Source organism: Balaenoptera musculus, chromosome 4, assembly GCF_009873245.2.
Source record: "Balaenoptera musculus isolate JJ_BM4_2016_0621 chromosome 4, mBalMus1.pri.v3, whole genome shotgun sequence".
Classification (NCBI taxonomy): domain Eukaryota; kingdom Metazoa; phylum Chordata; class Mammalia; order Artiodactyla; family Balaenopteridae; genus Balaenoptera; species Balaenoptera musculus.
The window spans coordinates 110269088-110289421 of record NC_045788.1 but is presented as its reverse complement, the minus strand read 5'-3'; the positions used below and the strand labels follow the sequence as shown (position 1 = coordinate 110289421).

At 35.8% G+C, this 20334-nt stretch overlaps 1 protein-coding gene across 1 annotated transcript in view; it reads right to left on the bottom strand.

Annotated features, from left to right (window-relative positions):
- GBE1 (1,4-alpha-glucan branching enzyme 1) overlaps positions 1-20334 on the bottom strand; it is a 283524-nt gene that overhangs the window by 170101 nt on the left and 93089 nt on the right. The window contains exon 3 of the mRNA XM_036851650.1: positions 14484-14599. Coding sequence (XP_036707545.1) covers positions 14484-14599 — 116 coding nt within the window. The remainder of the gene's footprint in view (positions 1-14483; positions 14600-20334) is intronic.

Genomic DNA, 20334 nt, shown 5'->3' with positions numbered 1-20334 from the left:
CACACCGCCCCTCCCGGGAGTCGGTGCAGCCCGCCACTGCCAGGCTCCCGTGATCCAGGGACATCTTCCCCGGGAGAACGCACGGCGCGCCTCAGGCTGGTGCAACGTCACGCCAGCCTCTGCCTCTGCAGGCTCGCCCCGCCTCCTCTGTACTCTTCCCTGCCCCCAGCCTGAGTGAGCCAGAGCCCGCAAAGCAGCTGCTCCTTTAACCCCGTTCTGTATGAGCGGGGAACAGACGCCCTCAGGCGACCTACACGCAGAGGTGGGTCCAAATCCAAAGCTGAACCCCGGGAGCTGTGCAAACAAAGAAGAGAAAGGGAAATCTCTCCCAGCAGCCTCAGAAGCAGCGGATTAAAAATCCACAAACAACTTGATGTGCCTGCATCTGTTGAATACCTGAATAGATAACGAATCATCCCAAATTCAGGAGGTGGACTTTGGGAGCAGGATATATTAATTTTTCCCCTTTTCCTTTTTTTGTGAGTGTATATGTGTATGCTTCTGGGTGAGATTTTGTCTGTATAGCTTTGCTTTATAATAGCTTTATTTTACTTACCTATATTATATCCTCTTTCTTTGTTTCTTTCTATTTTTTCTCCCTTTTACTCTGAGCCGTGTGGATGAAAGGCTCTTGGTGCTCCAGCCAGGCATCAGGGCCGTGCCTCTGAGGTGGGAGAGCCAACTTCAGGACACTGGTCCACAAGAGGCCTCCCAGCTCCACGTAATACCAAACGGCAAAAATCTCTCAGAGATCTCCATCTCAACATCAAGACCCAGCTTCACTCAATGACCAGCAAGCTACAGTGCTGGACACCCTATGCCAAACAACTAGCAAGACAGGAACACAGCCCCATCCATTAGCAGAGAGGCTGCCTAAAATCATAATAAGGCCACAGACACCCCAAAATACACCACCAGACGTGGACGTGCCCACCAGAAAGACAAGATCCAGCCTCATCCACCAGAACTCAGGCACTAGTTCCCTCCACCAGGAAGCCTACACAACCCACTGAACCAACGTTAGCCACTGGGGACAGATACGAAAAACAATGGGAACTATGAACCTGCAGCCTGTGAAAAGGAGACCCCAAACACAGTAAGATAAGCAAAATGAGAAGACAGAAAAACACACAGCAGATGAAGGAGCAGGGTCAAAACACACCAGACCTAACAAATGAAGAGGAAATAGGGAGTCTACCTGAAAAAGAATTCAGAATAATGATAGTAAGGATGATCCAAAATCTTCGAAATAGAATAGACAAAATGCAAGAAACATTTAACAAGGACGTAGAAGAACTAAAGAGGAACCAAGCAATGATGAAAAACACAATAAATGAAATTAAAAATACTCTAGATGGGATCAATAGCAGAATAACTGAGGCAGAAGAAAGGATAAGTGACCTGGAAGATAAAATGGTGGAAATAACTACTGCAGAGCAGGATAAAGAAAAAAGAATGAAAAGAACTGAGGACAGTCTCAGAGACCTCTGGGACAACATTAAACGCACCAACATTCGAATTATAGGGGTCCCAGAAGAAGAAGAGAAAAAGAAAGGGACTGAGAAAATATTTGAAGAGATTATAGTTGAAAACTTCCCTAATATGGGAAAGGAAATAGTTAGTCAAGTCCTGGAAGCACAGAGAGTCCCATACAGGATAAACCCAAGGAGAAACATGCCAAGACACATATTAATCAAACTGTCAAAAATTAAATATAAAGAAAACATATTAAAAGCAGCAAGGGAAAAACAACAAATAACACACAAGGGAATCCCCATAAGGTTAACATCTGATCTTTCAGCAGAAACTCTGCAAGCCAGAAGGGAGTGGCAGGATATACTTCAAGTGATGAAGGAGAAAAACCTACAGCCAAGATTACTCTACCCAGCAAGGATCTCATTCAGATGTGATGGAGAAATTAAAACCTTTACAGACAAGCAAAAGCTGAGAGAGTTCAGCACCACCAAACCAGCTTTACAACAAATGCTAAAGGAACTTCTCTAGGCAAGAAACACAAGAGAAGGAAAACACCTACAATAACAAACCCAAAACATTTAAGAAAATGGGAATAGGAACATACATATCGATAATTACCTTGAACGTAAATGGATTAAATGCTCCCACCAAAAGACACAGGCTGGCTGAATGGATACAAAAACAAGACCCATATATATGCTGTCTACAAGAGACCCACTTCAGACCTAGAGACACACACCAACTGAAAGTGAGGGGATGGAAAAAGATATTCCATGCAAATGGAAATCAAAAGAAAGCTGGAGTAGCAATTCTCATATCAGACAAAATAGACTTTAAAATAAAGACTATTACAAGAGACAAAGAAGGACACTATATAATGATCAAGGGATCGATCCAAGAGGAAGGTATAACAATTGTAAATATTTATGCACCCAACATAGGAGCACCTCAATACATAAGGCAAATACTAACAGCCATAAGAGGGGAAATCGACAGCAACACAATCATAGTAGGAGACTTTAACACCCCACTTTCACCAATGGACAGATCATCCAAAATGAAAATAAATAAGGAAACACAAGCTTTAAATGATACATTAAACAAGATGGACTTAATTGATATTTATAGGACATTCCACCCAAAAGCAACAGAATACACATTTTTCTCAAGTGCTCATGGAACATTCTCCAGGATAGATCATACCTTGGGTCACAAATCAAGCCTTGGTAAATTTAAGAAAATTGAAATCGTATCAAGTATCTTTTCTGACCACAACGCTATGAGACTAGATATCAATTACAGGAAAAGATCTGTAAAAAATACAAACACATGGAGGCTAAACAATACATTACTTAATAACAAAGTGACCACTGAAGAAATCAAAGGGGAAATCTAAAAATACCTAGAAACAAATGACAATGGAGATACGACGACCCAAAACCTATGGGACGCAGCAAAAGCAGTGCTAAGAGGGAAGTTTATAGCAATACAAGCCTACCTCAAGAAACAGGAAACATCTCGAATAAACAACCTAACCTTGCACCTAAAGCAATTAGAGAAAGAAGAACAAAAAAACCCCAAAGCTAGCAGAAGGAAAGAAATCATAAAGATCAGGTCAGAAATAAATGAAAAAGAAATGAAGGAAACAATAGCAAAAATCAATGAAACTAAAAGCTGGTTCTTTGAGAAGATAAACAAAATTGATAAACCATTAGCCAGACTCATCAAGAGAAAAAGGGAGAAGACTCAAATCAATAGAATTAGAAATGAAAAAGGAGAAGTAACCACTGACACTGCAGAAATACAAAAGATCATGAGAGATTACTACAAGCAACTCTATGCCAATAAAATGGACAACCTGGAAGAAATGGACAGATTCTTAGAAATGCACAACCTACCGAGACTGAACCAGGAAGAAATAGAAAATATGAACAGACCAATCACAAGCACTGAAATTGAAACTGTGATTAAAAACCTTCCAACAAACAAAAGCCCAGGACCAGATGGCTTCACAGGTGAATTCTATCAAACATTTAGAGACGAGCTAACACCTATCCTTCTCAAACTCTTCCAAAATATTGCAGAGGGAGGAACACTCCCAAACTCATTCTACGAGGCCACCATCACCCTGATACCAAAACCAGACAAAGATGTCACAAAGAAAGAAAACTATAGGCCAATATCACTGATGAACATAGATGCAAAAATCCTCAACAAAATACTCGCAAACAGAATCCAACAGCACATTAAAAGGATCATACACGATGATCAAGTGGGGTTTATCCCAGGAATGCAAGGATTCTTCAATATACGCAAATCAATCAATGTGATACACCATATTAACAAATTGAAGGAGAAAAACCATATGATCATCTCAACAGATGCAGAGAAAGCTTTCGACAAAATTCAACACCCATTTATGATAAAAGCCCTGCAGAAAGTAGGCATAGAGGGAACTTTCCTCAACATAATAAAGGCCATATATGACAAACCCACAGCCAACATTGTCCTCAATGGTGAAAAACTGAAACCATTTCCACTAAGATCGGGAACAAGACAAGGTTGCCCACTCTCACCACTATTATTCAACATAGTTTTGGAAGTGTTAGCCACAGCAATCAGAGAAGACAAAGAAATAAAAGGAATCCAAATCGGAAAAGAAGAAGTAAAGCTGTCACTGTTTGCAGATGACATAATACTATACATAGAGAATCCTAAAGATGCTACCAGAAAACTCCTAGAGCTAATCAATGAATTTGGTAAAGTAGCAGGATACAAAATTAATGCACAGAAATCTCTTGCATTTCTATACACTAATGACGAAAAATCTGAAAGTGAAATTAAGAAAACACTCCCGTTTACCATTGCAACAAAAAGAATAAAATATCTAGGAATAAACCTACCTAAGGAGACAAAAGACCTGTATGCAGAAAATTATAAGACACTGATGAAAGAAATTAAAGATGATACAAATAGATGGAGAGATATACCATGTTCCTGGATTGGAAGAATCAACATTGTGAAAATGACTCTACTACCCAAAGCAATCTACAGATTCAATGCAATCCCTATCAAACTACCACTGGCATTTTTCACAGAACTAGAACAAAAACTTTCACAATTTGTATGGAAACACAAAAGACCCCGAATAGCCAAAGCAATCTTGAGAACGAAAAATGGAGCTGGGGGAATCAGTCTCCCTGACTTCAGACTATATTACAAAGCTACAGTAATCAAGACAGTTTGGTTCTGGCACAAAAACAGAAATATAGATCAATGGAACAGGATAGAAAGCCCAGAGATAAACCCACACACATATGGTCACCTTATCTTTGATAAAGGAGGCAAGCATTTACAGTGGAGAAAAGACAGCCTCTTCAATAAGTGGTGCTGGGAAAATTGGACAGATACATGTAAAAGTATGAAATTAGAACACTCCCTGACACCATGCACAAAAATAAACTCAAAATGGATTAAAGACCTAAGTGTAAGGCCAGACACTATCAAACTCTTAGAGGAAAACATAGGCAGAACACTCTATGACATACATCACAGCAAGATTCTTTTTGACCCAGCTCCTAGAGAAATGGAAATAAGAACACAAATAAACAAATGGGACCTAATGAAACTTAAAAGCTTTTGCACAGCAAAGGAAACCATAAACAAGACCAAAAGACAACCATCAGAATGGGAGAAAATATTTGCAAATGAAGCAACTGACAAAGGATTAATCTCCAAGATTTACAAGCAGCTCATGCAGCTCAATAACAAAAAACGAACAACCCAATCCAAAAATGGGCAGAAGACCTAAATAGACATTTCTCCAAAGAAGATATACAGATTGCCAACAGACACATGAAAGAATGCTCAACATCATTAATCATTAGAGAAATGCAAATCAAAACTACAATGAAATATCATCTCACACCGGTCAGAACGGCCATCATCAAAAAATCTAGAAACAATAAATGCTGGAGAGGGTGTGGAGGAAAGGGAACACTCTTGCCCTGTTGGTGGGAATGTAAGTTGATACAGCCACTATGGAGAACAGTATGGAGGTTCCTTAAAAAACTACAAATAGAACTACCATACGACCCAGCAATCCCACTACTGGGCATATACCCTGAGAAAACCATAGCTCAAAAAGAGTCATGTACCAAAATGTTCATTGCAGCTCTATTTACAATAGCCAGGACATGGAAGCAACCTAAATGTCCATCGACAGATGAATGGATAAAGAAGATGTGGCACATATATACAATGGAATATTACTCAGCCATAAAAAGAAATGAAATGGAGGTATTTGTAATGAGGTGGATGGAGTTAGAGTCTGTCATACAGAGTGAAGTAAGTCAGAAAGAGAAAAACAAATACAGTATGCTAACACATATATATGGAATCTAAGGAAAAAAAAAAAAAAAAGGCCATGAAGAACCTAGTGGCAAGACGGGGATAAAGACACAGACCTACTAGAGAATGGAATTGAGGATATGGGGAGGGGGAGGGGTGAGATGTGACAGGGTGAGAGAGTGTCATGGACATATATACACTACCAAATGTAAAATAGATAGCTAGTGGGAAGCAGCCGCATAGCACAGGGAGATCAGCTCGGTGCTTTGTGACCACCTAGGGGGGTGGGATGGGGAGGGTGGGAGGGAGGGAGATGCAAGAGGGAAGAGATATGGGAACATATGTATATGTATAACTGATTCACTTTGTTATAAAGCAGAAACTAACACACCATTGTAAAGCAATTATACTTCAATAAAGATGTTTAAAAAAAAAAAAAAACACATGAAAGAAAAGTAGCTACTCTATCGCAGAAACAAAAAAAAAAAAAAAAAGAGGAAATCCAAGTGACTACCAAGAGAAAGGGCTGATTACATACAAAGGAATAAAAATCAAATTAACAGGATTTTATCAGCAACACTGGATATAAGACAAAACCAGAAATATAAAATCCTAGACAAATATATAAGATCTCAAGTCATCAATAAAAGAATTTCTATAGGATGTGAAATAAGAAAAGAAACTGTTAACAAGTAAGCTGCAAAAGCAATGATTTATGACAAGTTTGAGTTGGCAGGTGGTACACAGCAAAAGAATATAGTTTACCCATGACATAACTAGAAATGATCACTCAGGAACTGCAGAAGATTCAGATCCTATCACAGGCCATGACATAGTAGAAATCATCTATAAATTTATATGAAATACTAATGTGAATATGTGGTTCAAATGATTCATAATAGTAAATGAGATTTATATTGCTTCATTCATAGGTCTTAAATTTAAATTATCATCATCCAGCTATTTGTACCATTTTACTTTATTTTTTATTAAATCAGAGTAGGAGAGGATAGAAAACAATGAATTGGAAGTGAGGATATAGAAAGAGAAGACGTACGTGATAGTAAAGTTCTTCTTTCTAGGAATCTTTATGACATAAAAGAAAAAGAGAGAACATTCAGGATCCATTAACAGTGACTAATTTTTGTTAATTGATAATAAGATTACTTAAGTATTTTTATATGCTCTAGAAGAGAGAGAATGAACATTTCTGAGAAAAAAAAAAAGAGATCATTAAGGGTCAAAAAACACCACAGGTTAAAGAATAAATTGTTCATTTTTTAAAGTTATTGAGGTTTTTCTTAAAGTAAGAAATGTAGGATTTAAGAAAAAGCAAAAAAGAATCTCTGTCAAAATTTAGCAATTGTAGGGCCCTGCACGCTTTTAGAGTAAAATTTCCTAAAATAGATTCATTATTCCATTTAGTCTCCTTACACATGTGACATCTTCATAAGTCAATACAAGTCAAACTGACCACTGTCTCCCATATAGAATTGGTTAATTCCTGTATAATCTTGCTTAACTTTATTTTCTTTTATTCTCTAATAGACCCCTGACAACCTATTCATTAATCTAATCCATTAACTCCTTCAAGACCAAGCTTAAAATGCATCTCTTTCCATAATCATTCCCTAACTAACTATTCAACCTTGACCTTAATTCTTCTCCATCTTTCCAGTTTCCTAAGAATCTATCTCTAATTCTTGTTCTCTCTCCCTGTCATCTTCTTTCTTGGGCCCCCTCTTAGCCCCATTAATATTTAACCAAAAATGAAAGGAACTAACAAATATAAAAAAGAAACAACCACATATTCTATTTACTTATTCTTACTTTCCTGTTATAAACCTCTCAAAAAAAAATAAGCTTCTTCCTCTACTCCCTTACCAGCCACAGAATGCTCAAGTGACTCATTTGTTTATGGTGAGTTTTCTCCAAGTGGACAATAAATTCAAAGTGCAGGCATTTTGTCTTTTATTTCTTCACATACATCCAGGGAAAACAGTGCAATACGTCGAGTGCAGAAAATATAAAACTAAATATGTGCTAACTAAGATATTAAGAAAGAAAAAGAGTAAAATCTGATAAATTAATGTGGCGCACGCTCAAAACAGAAGGAAACACTCACACTTTCTACCTCACCCACCCTCTAGGCAAACAGAGTTATGCTAAATATTGGTAAAAAGACTGCTTTGGAAATTTACACATTTATTTTGTGTTTCCTGCCAACATTCTAGAGAGCTTCAGAAAAAAACAAAAGAAAAATGAATCAATTAAAAAGCCTTTATTCTCATCTACAGAGGAAGACCATTTCCTAGTATGTTATTTAGGTTCATTAACATTCATGGTGTATTTTGCAAACACAGAGAATTATAAGCTCTGTGGTAAAGGAAAGTGCATCTAATTCTACCTACACATTCTCCCACAATTAGATGTTTCAGGGTCTTAAAGGTTGATTAAGTTGAACCAGGTAACAAATGAAGTGAGTAAAGGATTTTCTGTGGGTCATAGAGAAGAAAATCTTTATCACATATAATAATATGTAAAGACACCACAAGCTAGAAATAATCAGTCTGACCAAAATTTTATAATCATGGCATACGATAAGAATATAATACTCAACCGAGGCCCCAGAATTATAAAATATTCTTCTATCCGGTAGATGTATTTTTTTCTTCTTTCTTTTAAATACAGGGGTTTAAGAAGTATAATCAAAATAACAAACCTACCAAACTTCTGTTAAAATAAATAACAGCAAAGGAATACAAAAAGTATTAACAGAGAAAGACAGAAAAGGAGGCAACAAGAGAACAGAAATTTCAACAAATTTTTGGAACTTAGAAAGTAGTTGGAGTGGTAAGGAACTAAGTAGACAGGAAAAAATTAAAATCTGCTATTGCAGAGGAAGAACCTGAAGAGAGTTGGTCAGTTTGCTTCACAGAAGCCCTAGGAAACTCGGCATCTGGAGGCTTCTAGTACTATGGCAGAAGGTAAGATGCAGTGTTAAACAAGGGCACTGTAGGCTCTTCAGCAGAGCCTTTCCCTAACCCATACAGATAAACGTGTATTCCTCCAAAATGCCACCTCTCACCCCTCAAATGGGAGATCAGATGTTCACTCTCTGAAAAACACTGAACTAGGAAGGCTCCAAGTTCAGAGACAATGAGCATAGCAAATGGCAGAGGTGAATCATATGGTTAAAAATAGGGGGATTCAGTGTCTTACTGAAAGTTGGGACCCTTATCTACTTTCCCTGTCCTTATGCATGGATGCCAGTAGCCACATAAAACTTCCTCCACTCCATACCCTTTCCACCCATCCCTTGTAAGAGACTGGAAGATTCACCTCTGGAAAAAATAAATGACCCCAGAGAAAAACTTTCACTTCTCTCCATCAATATAAAGGCTGTCTCACTTTCTGACTACCCAACAGTGAAGATCACCAGGAACAAAGGACACCAAAAAAATTTTCAATTGTCTTTTCCTAACTTATTCTAAAATATGATTATATTACCATGGATCACCAGGCATTTCAAGACAGCCTGCAACACAAAAGACAAGGGACTAAAAAAAAAAAGCAAAAACACACAGGAAAAGAAAATCTGAAAGAAACAGTGAGAGGGTGGGGGAACAAGAAGAAAACTTGGGGAAAAAATAAAACATCTATAATACTTTGAAAAAGATAAAACTATCTTTGAGTATTTAACAATGACAGAATCTACACAAAAGGTAGACGACACAGGCATGTTATTAGAAATGTTTTTAATGTGATTACTAAAATAATGCAGTTGGAAGATAACTTCTCAAAATGGAACAGAAAGTCAAAATGATGGGGAACTTGACAAAAAGATAAGAAAATCTAGGAGATTCAATATCCAAATACTAGAATATCCTAAAACAGTTAACAAAAAATGTGGAGAGAAGGAAATAGACGGAGAAATGACACAAGAAAATAGTCCAGAAATAAAGGATAAAGTGCTTATGAGATTAACCTTCTTAAGCAAATATGTAGACACTAATTTTTCAACGTGCCACATCCCTGCCCAATGGCATCTTTCTGCCTAGCAATCTCATTCTAGCTCTCAATAACTAGTTTCAATTTATGTAATCAATCTGATCTCTTATTCTCTAAAACCCAAATTCTTTCCACAAACTTTCTATCTCCTTTCTATTCTCAGGGAAGGTCACTTCAATACTCAGCACCTTGAAAAATGGAGACAATAGTCCCCACACAAAAAAGCAAAAGCAATTATGGTATAAAATAATTTGTGGGCTTCCCTGGTGGCGCAGTGGTTGAGAATCTGCCTGCCAATGCAGGAGACACGGGTTCGAGCCCTGGTCTGGGAAGATCCCACATGCCGTGGAGCAACTAGGCCCGTGAGCCACAATTACTGAGCCTGCGTATCTGGAGCCTGTGCTCCACAACAGGAGAGGCCGCGATAGTGAGAGGCCCGTGCACCGCGATGAAGAGTGGCCTCCGCTTGCCACAACTAGAGAAAGCCCTCGCACAGAAACGAAGATCCAACACAGCCATAAATTAATAATTAATTAATTAATTAAAATAATAATAATAATAATAATTTGTTAGACCTGAGACAAGGCTCAAGTTCTACTTCCTCTGTATCACTTTTTTTTTCCTTTTTCTCTCTGTGAACCCTTAGCCTGACCAGCAGTGTAGCACAATGGTTAGAACCATGGACTCTGCTATTAGACAAGCCTGAATTCAAGTCCAGGCAATACCGTCTACTTAACCTCTCTAAACTTCAGTGTACTCATCTATGAAATGAATATATAATAACAGTATTTTATCTCACAGTGTTACCGTGAGGATTCAATTAAATATGAATGTAAAATCTCTAATTTCTTTCATGTGTCTCATCTGAGGAAACTGCAAATGTAGGTATTAAGTTCCATGACCCTTTTCTACCAATCAATTGTATAACATCTAAATATAATTCAGAAAGCAACATGATCTGCTCTGAACTGAAATGTGCCCCCCACCAAGTTCATATGTTGAAGCCCTAACCCCCACTGTGATGGTAGTTGGAGACAGGACATTTGGGAGATAATTAGGTTTAAATGAGGTCATGAGCATGGGGGCCTGATGATAGGATTAGTGCCATGTGAGTGCCATCTGTAAGCGAGGAAAAGAACTCACCGGAACTCAACCACGCTGGCTGATCTCAGACTTCCAGCCTCCAGAACTGTGAGAAATTAAATTTCTGTTGCTTAAGCCACCCACAGTACGGTATTTTGTTATTGTAGCTCTAGATAATTAATACATGATCCTTCAAAAAGGTTAAAAGTCTGGTATCAAAAAACCTTTATCCTAGTCCATTTTGTTACTGATTTGGCAAGGAAAAGTTAAAGTACATAAATATCCTAAACACTTAAAAGAAGACAATTTTAATTGCCATTGCTAGTCATATGGATATTAATAGGAATGATTTTTTTAAAAAAGAAGAAAATGGAAATCAGAAGAAAAGAAAGGAATTCTTCAGTTTGCCCCCAACCCACCTTTCAAGTTCACTTTCCCCGATCTCTCACTTTTTCTGACGTGGGGTCTTTCACTGACCTCCTCACCTTATTACTTTCCTTTTAAAATATTTTTTTGGGTAAACTCACTTAAAAACATGGAAAGGAGACGTTTACATGACCATATAAGCAATGGGGAATCTTCTTCCAAAGTGTTCAATTAAAAAGACCAGGTATTTTGCAAAGAAAATAAAGCTATTATTTCAATGGTAGGTAATATTCTTTTTTGAGAATGGTTACCAGATAATTCGTAAGAGAAACATCCACAAGTGAGTTATAAAGGTCAATCCCTTGTGGAATGAAATAAATTTTCAAGTTCAATTTAAGACAAGATTTTTAATTACCAAGGTAGACTACCCAGGGACAATTTCAGATTGAAAGGCCAAAACCCTTAAGTTAGTTGATTTTTAATACAGAATTTAACCCCAGCCCCCACAAAGAAAATCTGATAAATCATTTCCCATAAGTGAAAAACTACTTATATCACCATATTGACATTATAATAGCATCTAAATGTTTCCTCAAAATTTAAAACATCTAAACACTATGAGTGATATTTTAGGCCTAAATTTCTAGTAAATTTATCCTCACTGAAATCTTTAGAGAATAATAATGAATAAAGATTACACAACAGTTGATTGATATTTTTTGAATGTTTACTGTTAGATATAGATTTTTTTTTAAGTAAAAAGGTAAAAGATGTTTTAAAAAAAATTTTTTTTATTATTTCATTTCATCCAGGTCAAATGAATTTATGAAAAAAAGCATAGTATAGTACATAGCATAGTGTTGAAAGCACCTTAGTCCATTTGGGCTGCTATAACACAATATCAGGAACTGAGTGGCTTACAAACAACAGAAACTGATTTCTCACAGTTCTGGAAGCTGGAAGTTCAAGATCAGCTGCTAGCACGGTCTGGTACGGGCTCTTCTCCAGGTTGCAGAGTTCTTGTTGTATCTTCATGTGGTGAAAGGGGTTAGGGATCTCTCTGGAGTTTCTTTTTTAAGGCCACTAATCCTATTTGAAGGGCTATACCTCATGATTTATGCACGTCTCAAAGCCCTACGTACTAGTACCATCACATCAGGAATTAGTATCTCAACATATGATTTGGGGGGAGGACACAAACATTCAGACCATAGGAGAAAATATAAAAGCTTTAGAGTTGGATGGGAGAGGCAAATGCCTATCATTATTAACTGTATATATTAATAATCATTCATTCCTAGTAATCATTTTTTCCCAATGTATAAAAACTACACATGAAAATTAATTCATTCACTGTATATAACAAAACAGAAACAGACTCGTGGATATAGAAAACAAACTAGTGGTTACCAGTAGGGAGAGGATAGGAGGGAGAGGGAAAATAGAAGTACGGGATTAAGAGATACAAAATACTACTTATAAAATAGATAAGCAACAAGGATATATTGCATAGCACAAGGAAATATAGCCACTGTTTTGTAATAAACTTAAATGGAATATAATCTATAAAAATACTGAATCACTATGTTGTACACCTGAAACTAATATAATATAGTAAATCAACTATACTTCAATTTTAAAAACTGTAAAAAATTAATTCATTAACCCCCCATTTAATGCAAAGAGTAGGTAATTGAAGCCCATAACATTTTCTAATTTAAGAAGACAAAAAAATTTCTGCAGCACTTTAAAAAACTGGAAATTTCAATTCTTAAAAACAAAATATAACAAAACAAATGGCCAAAAGACCTAAAGCAACAATGAAATCAGTACTATAATAGTAGCCTCGCTTCACAGTTTCCTAAAATCAGGACTTACAGACCATAGAAAAATCAAGCTCTATGGTTTATTCCTTCAAAGATTGGGCCTAAAAATGGCTTTAACATTCAATAAACATTTTTTGAGTGCCTACTCTGTGCCAGGCACTCTTCTAAGAATTGAAAACATACAGTATTAGCAAACAGAAAAGCAAAGGCCCCTGCTCTCGTGAAGCTTATACTGACTTGGAAAAGGGATTATATATATTAAATTTAAATCCCTCTTATTGTATACTGTAGCTACTTTTTCTCCTTTTCACTTCAGATTTAGGAGAACCTTGGCTGCTATCCCGTATAAAAATGTCCCTTTATTCCAGACAATATGCTCTTCTGGTAACTATATTATGTGAGGCAATATTTCAGTATTTTCAGGTACACTTATAATTTCATTATTTGTAAAAAACTGCAAAACAAACATACAGTGCATTTTTTATTTTAAATATACTTTAAGTAACTCTGGTTAATATTGTTAAATAACAAATGCCAATAAAAATATAATTCATTTACAGAATCTATCATGAAAAATGCTACGAATGCTATCACACGTCCAAGGAAGGGAAAGAGAAACAAGGGACATGGAAATATTACATAATTATATGAGCATGAGCTAAAATCAAGTAAATGTTGAAGGATTTAGATCGCCTCTCATGTAATCAAATCTGTGATAGGTAATCCAGACGTTGGGACCCATCCTTCAAGCCTCCCTTGAGGAGACAGAAGAGGGCAGCTGTGTTGGCTCTGCACACCCTAAATGCAGAGCTGCATGGTCAGCCAAAGCAGAGGGGAACTAGAGGACAGGCAGGCCCCTAGGCTAATCCAAGGAGAACAGGAGAAGCAACAGCCCTGATATCAAAGAGCAGAAAGAGATCAAGAAAATCATATCCCCAAACCCATGGGTCTCCAACACAGCCTCCCACATTTATGTGGCTCATCACAAAGTCAATTATATCAAGTCTGTCTCTACAGGTAAAAATTCTCTGCCCGGCTGACTTGAAGACAGGCTTCATTTTTTTTTTTTTTAATCAAACTTTCTGTTTTCCAGGCTAAACTTTTGCAATTATTCAGTGATCCTTCTATAAGGTTTCCAAAGTTGATAATAATACAACTACTAAGTTCAGTACCTTACCAACCGAACAATTCCAGTCTAACACATTTCAATTTGCGATGACTTCTCTTAAATTTTCCTCTATTTAAAAATTTACACTGTTTCTCCCATAATTATCATGCATCAGTTTACATTTTAATAGTTTAAATCGAACTTTTCAAACAGGACAAAAAGAAAATAGTAAGTTCAAATGAAAACAGGAGGGAGGAAAGTACCTTTAATTTGGATCCATGAGGTACTAGGACAGATCTATTCTGCTTTGGTGGGATATACAGCTCCCATTTTCCAAAATCCAGTTTTTTATATGGGTATGCAAATGGATTCCAATCATCTGAAAAAATAAAGACGATCAATTAACAATAGCATTATAGGACTAATATTCAATAAATTTCAATCAAAGTATAATATACTGCCTACTTATACAGAATCAAATTGCCTAAAAAACATTGTTTTCTAAGGTACTAAACAAAATACTCTACTAGTCATTTAGAAAAAGCAGGTTATGCTTAACTTATTTTTTTTAAAACATATTTGAAAGTTTGCCTTTTGCATCTTAAAATTAAAGATTACAACACATTTTCCATTGTACTTTCAACTCTATTACTTCTATCAATAAACAGAATGATGGGTCCTTTTTTAAGAAACACCATCAACAAAGGGAGATAATATGAAAAAAATAGAAACGCATTCTAGGCAACTAGATAAAATACATGTTATGGTAGAAAAAAATGGTGAAAAATTATTAAAATCATATTACCCAAATCCACAAGTATGTGATAGAACTGAGTTAAAATCTAAAGAAACGCCTCAAGCAAGAAAGGTAGAAGGTTATAAACTACAAGAGGCAAAGGAGAGGTGGACTGCAGATGCTGAAAGAAAGCCAAAATGAACCACAAGAGACCCATGGACACATAGAAATTTAACATGTAATAGAGGTGGCATTAAAAATCAGTGAGTAAAGGACACACTGTTTAATAAGTGGTGCTGGGACAATTGGTGATCCTTATGAAAAAAAATGAAATGGATCTGTACCAATAATATTACTGAAGAATCATTTGAACATAGATTAATATTTAAATATGATAGACAAAATGATAAAATGCTTAGAAGAAAATACAGGAAAAGATATTTATAATCTTGGGTTTAAAAGTGTTTTTTAGACAAGATACATACATGTACACACACATACACATACATACAAAACCTTAAGGAAAAGCCTAATAAATTTGACCACAAAAATTATAGACCTATCTTCATACATAGATAGATAGACAGAATGACAAGACAAGTTACCAACTGGGAGAATACATTTGTAATGAACATACCAAGAAAGAGCGTCTAAAATACATGAAGATCTATAATTCAATGAGAAAAAAAAACAGACCAATAGAAAAATCAACAAAGGTGTTCAAGGGAGGACATATGAATGACCAATAAACATACATAATGATGCTCAAGCTCACTCATAATTAAGGAAACACAGATTAAAACAACAGTGAGATGTCATTTCCCACCCACTGGCTTAGCAAAAATTAAAAGTTTGAAAATATCAAGTAGTCAGCAAGGATACAAAATAACACTGCAGCTGAGGGTACAAACTGGTAAAACAATTTGGCATTACATAGCAAAGTTGAAGCTATGTTAACTCTGGGGTCTAACAATCCTACTCCTAGGTAATACCCTAGGGAAATTCTCACAAATGGTCACAAGAAAATATTCAAAGACGTTCACTGAAGAATTGCTTGCAATAGCAAAAAATGGAAGCCATTGAAAGTTAAATCAGCCACAAAATGGGTAAATACATCATGGTGTAATTAAACAGGATGTTATATAATGCTATAAACTGTTTGGATTAAATATTCAATATATAGGAATAGGTAAAACATTAAAGTTCATTTTAAAGGTATATAGAAATACCATTAATGTAAAGTTCAAAAAATATGCAAAATAGTATTATATAACATTGATACATACATATGTAGTAAAAATATCAAAAGAAAAATAAGAATGACAAACATCAAATTCTATTGTGATTTCCACTGGGTAGAGGAAAGGGAACACAGGAAGTTTTAATAATTATCTGTAAGGTTTTATTTTTTAAGGTAGGTGGTGTACACAGAGATGCTTATTACATTTTCCCCTATTTGTTTATGCCTAAAATATTTCACTGTTTAAAAAAAACTTAAGCCCCTGTGATGCTATGCACTATAGTGCTATGAAATTAGATTCTCAATTAAGGAGATAAGAAAAACACCAAGAAGCTTGTTTTATGCTATGATTTCTTCTTTTAGACACCAATACTTTCACCACATTAGCCTTAAGGTTTTTCACTCTCAGCCAGTCTGAATGTTATGGGTAGAGTGGGGTAAGAAACAACATGTAAATAAAGGTCCTTCTAAACATTTTTCTACTCCCCATCAGAAGACAATCTGAAAATATCTAAAGGCGGTTTATCTTCAGGAACCGTTCAACAAGCTCTGTGTTACTATATTCTCCTACCCCTAAAACATCAAATACATCTCACCTGTTTATGATGTGACATTCCTTTACCAAAGCAAAGAATTTAGGGCATAATTAGAGAGAAGGAAAAAAGCTTGAAATATGAGCATCTAGGTAGTGTAACACTTTATACGTTTACTGAATTTCTTTTTAAGCTAATCATTTAAGACAATTAATAAATTAAGACAAGCAGCAGATCTTTTCCTGGTTAGTTAGATTCGAAAATAAAGGGTACAGTTCATTAGTTCATTCATTCATTCATTCATTCATTAAATATGTACTGAGCAGTTAATGTAGGCCCTGCTCTATGCCAAACTGAAAATTAGGGTTCAGATGACATTCAGATTTCATCCAGAAAAGGTTAAACTGAGTCAGTGCACCAAAACGAAGAGTAAAATATATAATATAGGATCCTCTAAACATTCAACTATAAATAAGACTGTTACTTTGAAAGTGAAACTTCAATTATATGGGAAATTTTCTTATGCAGATTTACTTAAAAGCTGTTTTCAATAATGTAAAAATAAATGTGGTTTTGAATATTAGTTTTTGAATATCAGTTGAAATAGTTCTTCACCTTGCAGTCACTTGAGTTTTAAGATCTGTTTAAACAGGTAATGTTATAATATTTGTATAAAGAAAAATATTTTTACTGAATCACATTTCTCCTTTCATAGTGTCTTAGAGACACTAACACACATGCTGATTATTTCTAATCCTACACTGTAAAAAATGTTTTTTCTATCATTTTCAAGAGCTTCATTTCATTAGCACACCTCCTCTTCATGGAAATCCTGGTGTTAACTTCCACTACACGTACATTTTTCTTGCTGAACTCCAATCTTCAAAGAAAAATTTGGAACATCTTCACATATGCTACCAAAGAAAATCCATCTACCAACCATCATAAGCAATGTAGAATATACTAAAGGTTTCATAAGGGAGAGAGAGGGGAAGGTTGGCAAGGGGCGTACATATATGAAACAACTTGAGATTTTTGCATTGGACAACTGTCTCCGCATAAATCCCTCTTCAGCCACACCACCACCAGTCTTTTATCTCCTTGATTCCTTCTCCAATCAGTGTTCAGCCCTGAATTTTCCTTACTCTTCCTCCTTCATTAAATACTACTGCTTCTTTCCATTTGAAAAATGGGCACCAACCAAACTAACCACTTCTACTGTACTGCAGGCATATGAAAGATTTTTTTCTAATAAAACCAGTTTATCCCTAAAATTGCTGTCTAAAACTAGCTAATAAGATGAGCTTTATTCTACAGGATACAGATACCTAAGGTCCAGGAACAGAATAGTCAGAAAAATCATTGGATTTGGATCTGTTCTCATAAACTTAACATTAAGCCCTTACTTAAGAAAGAAGGAACTACCATTAAGGTATATTTAGGCATGACTGTGGGAACTAATTGTGGAAGTACACAATTAAAAATAAGTAAATAAAAATTAAACATCCAATGATTGGTGTAAAAATATTAAACAAAAGTGAATGTTTTGTTTTTAAATGAAATTTTTTTTAGAAAAACACAGAAGGCAAAATAATAAGACATCAAAGATACATTTTGGGGGAATTTAAGTCTTAAGTGTCATGAGACTTTATTCCTGAAAATAACTGAAGGTAAAGTAATATTAATAATGATAAATGGTTCTAAGGCATATTAGATATATCTAAAGTGCATACTTTTAGAGCCAGATTACTCATTTTTCATTTTAATCCTCCATGACTTTATATCCTGAATCTACAAGATAGAATTAATTTTAATTAATTCTTAATACAAATAGTTTGTATCTCTATGTAGGCCTCAGGACAGGACCAAAAATATCCTATCACCACCTGTGACAATTATTTGTTTCTCTATCACACACAGAACTACACATTGAGAGTTCTGTAGTTCAGTGATTCTCAAGCTTTAGCTCACATCAGAATCACTTGTTAAAGCAGATTGGGCTGATTAAAACAGACTGTTGGGCCCCACCCTCAGAGTTTTTTGATTCAATATATCTGAAATATGGCCTAATAATCTGCATGTCTAACGAGTCCCTACGTGATGTTGATGCTGCTTGCTGAGGGACCACGTTGAGAATCAACTTCCTGGTTCGACGGCTGACTTCAGGTGTTCTCTGCTCATAGCTTTGTGAGTGATGTTCTAGATTAGATTAGATTTATAGATTACCAAATAATGTTCCAAGTCAGTAGCTCAAGGAAATTCTGAAATAGAAATTATCACTAATAATCCCTCAAGGCAAATATTACTCACATGAAATTCAGGATTTAGAATTTGGGATTCACTAGGGTTGTAAAGCCCAGAAGGATGACCAGTGAGATGAAGATTACAGAACAGACCTGAGATATTAAGGAATCTGAATGTGTCAGTGTGAGGAAACAAAAATTTACAATTTGAACATTAAAAGATAACATATATTAAGACCAATATTCAATATACTGCTATAAGTGTCTACAGAAAATGTTTCTTATAATATTCTCACCAATAGATTGCATGGTTAAAAAGTACAGGCCACTTTGATCAGAAAATGAATATAAATTTGAAGGCTTCTACCTAGAAAAGTAACATTAAAATTTTTAAGTGTTAACATTTTAACTCATCTTCCTTTCTGTGTGTCATTTCCTGCCATAACCTAGACATTGCTAGGCTCAAGGATGAGGTACCCCTAAAGCAATGTGTGCTTATTATTCTAGTCTTGGTGTTTTAAGAACATGTTTCCTGCTTGCATAAATTATTTTATTAAAACATTTTCTAAGACTTTCGATGATTATCAAGTTTGAATAACCTGACACAGTTTTTTTTTTTTATTTTTATTTTTAATTTATTTATTTTTGTCTGTGTTGGGTCTTCGTTTCTGTGCGAGGGCTTTCTCTAGTTGCGTTGAGCAGGGGCCACTCTTCATCGCGGTGCGCGGGCCTCTCACTGTTGCGGCCTCTCTTGTTGCGGAGCACAAGCTCCAGACGCGCAGGCTCAGTAGTTGTGGCTCACGGGCCTAGTTGCTCCGCAGCATGTGGGATCTTCCCAGACCAGGGCTCAAACCCGTGTCCTCTGCATTGGCAGGCAGATTCTCAACCACTGCGCCACCAGGGAAGCCCCTGACGCAGTTTAAAAGCAAACATTTAAATAAGTATTTTATTACTAACAGGCTGAAATTCATCATCATATTTTATAATGCAAAAGATTCTATTTGTCCATAGACTCAAAACCAGCAGACAAATTTAAATCGAGATATGGAAAAGAAACGATGTGTGATGCGCAGTTTAATATGAACTGCAAACACACATTCGGCACAGGCGATCAAACATTAACTAAGGTCACTGCATCAGGCACACAGATTCTATATTATCTCAAGCCCAACAACCTTTCTTTTTCTAATGTAATAATCCTCACATAAAATTCTTAAATGTCAGCCTCCTTCAAATATTCCCAAACTCTTTAACTCACAGTAAAGTATTTCTCTTCATCAGGACTTAGCCACCTCATTTCTGTAGAGTTTCTGCATTTAATATATATATTCCTTGCGCATGGTTGAAATGGTCCCAACTTAC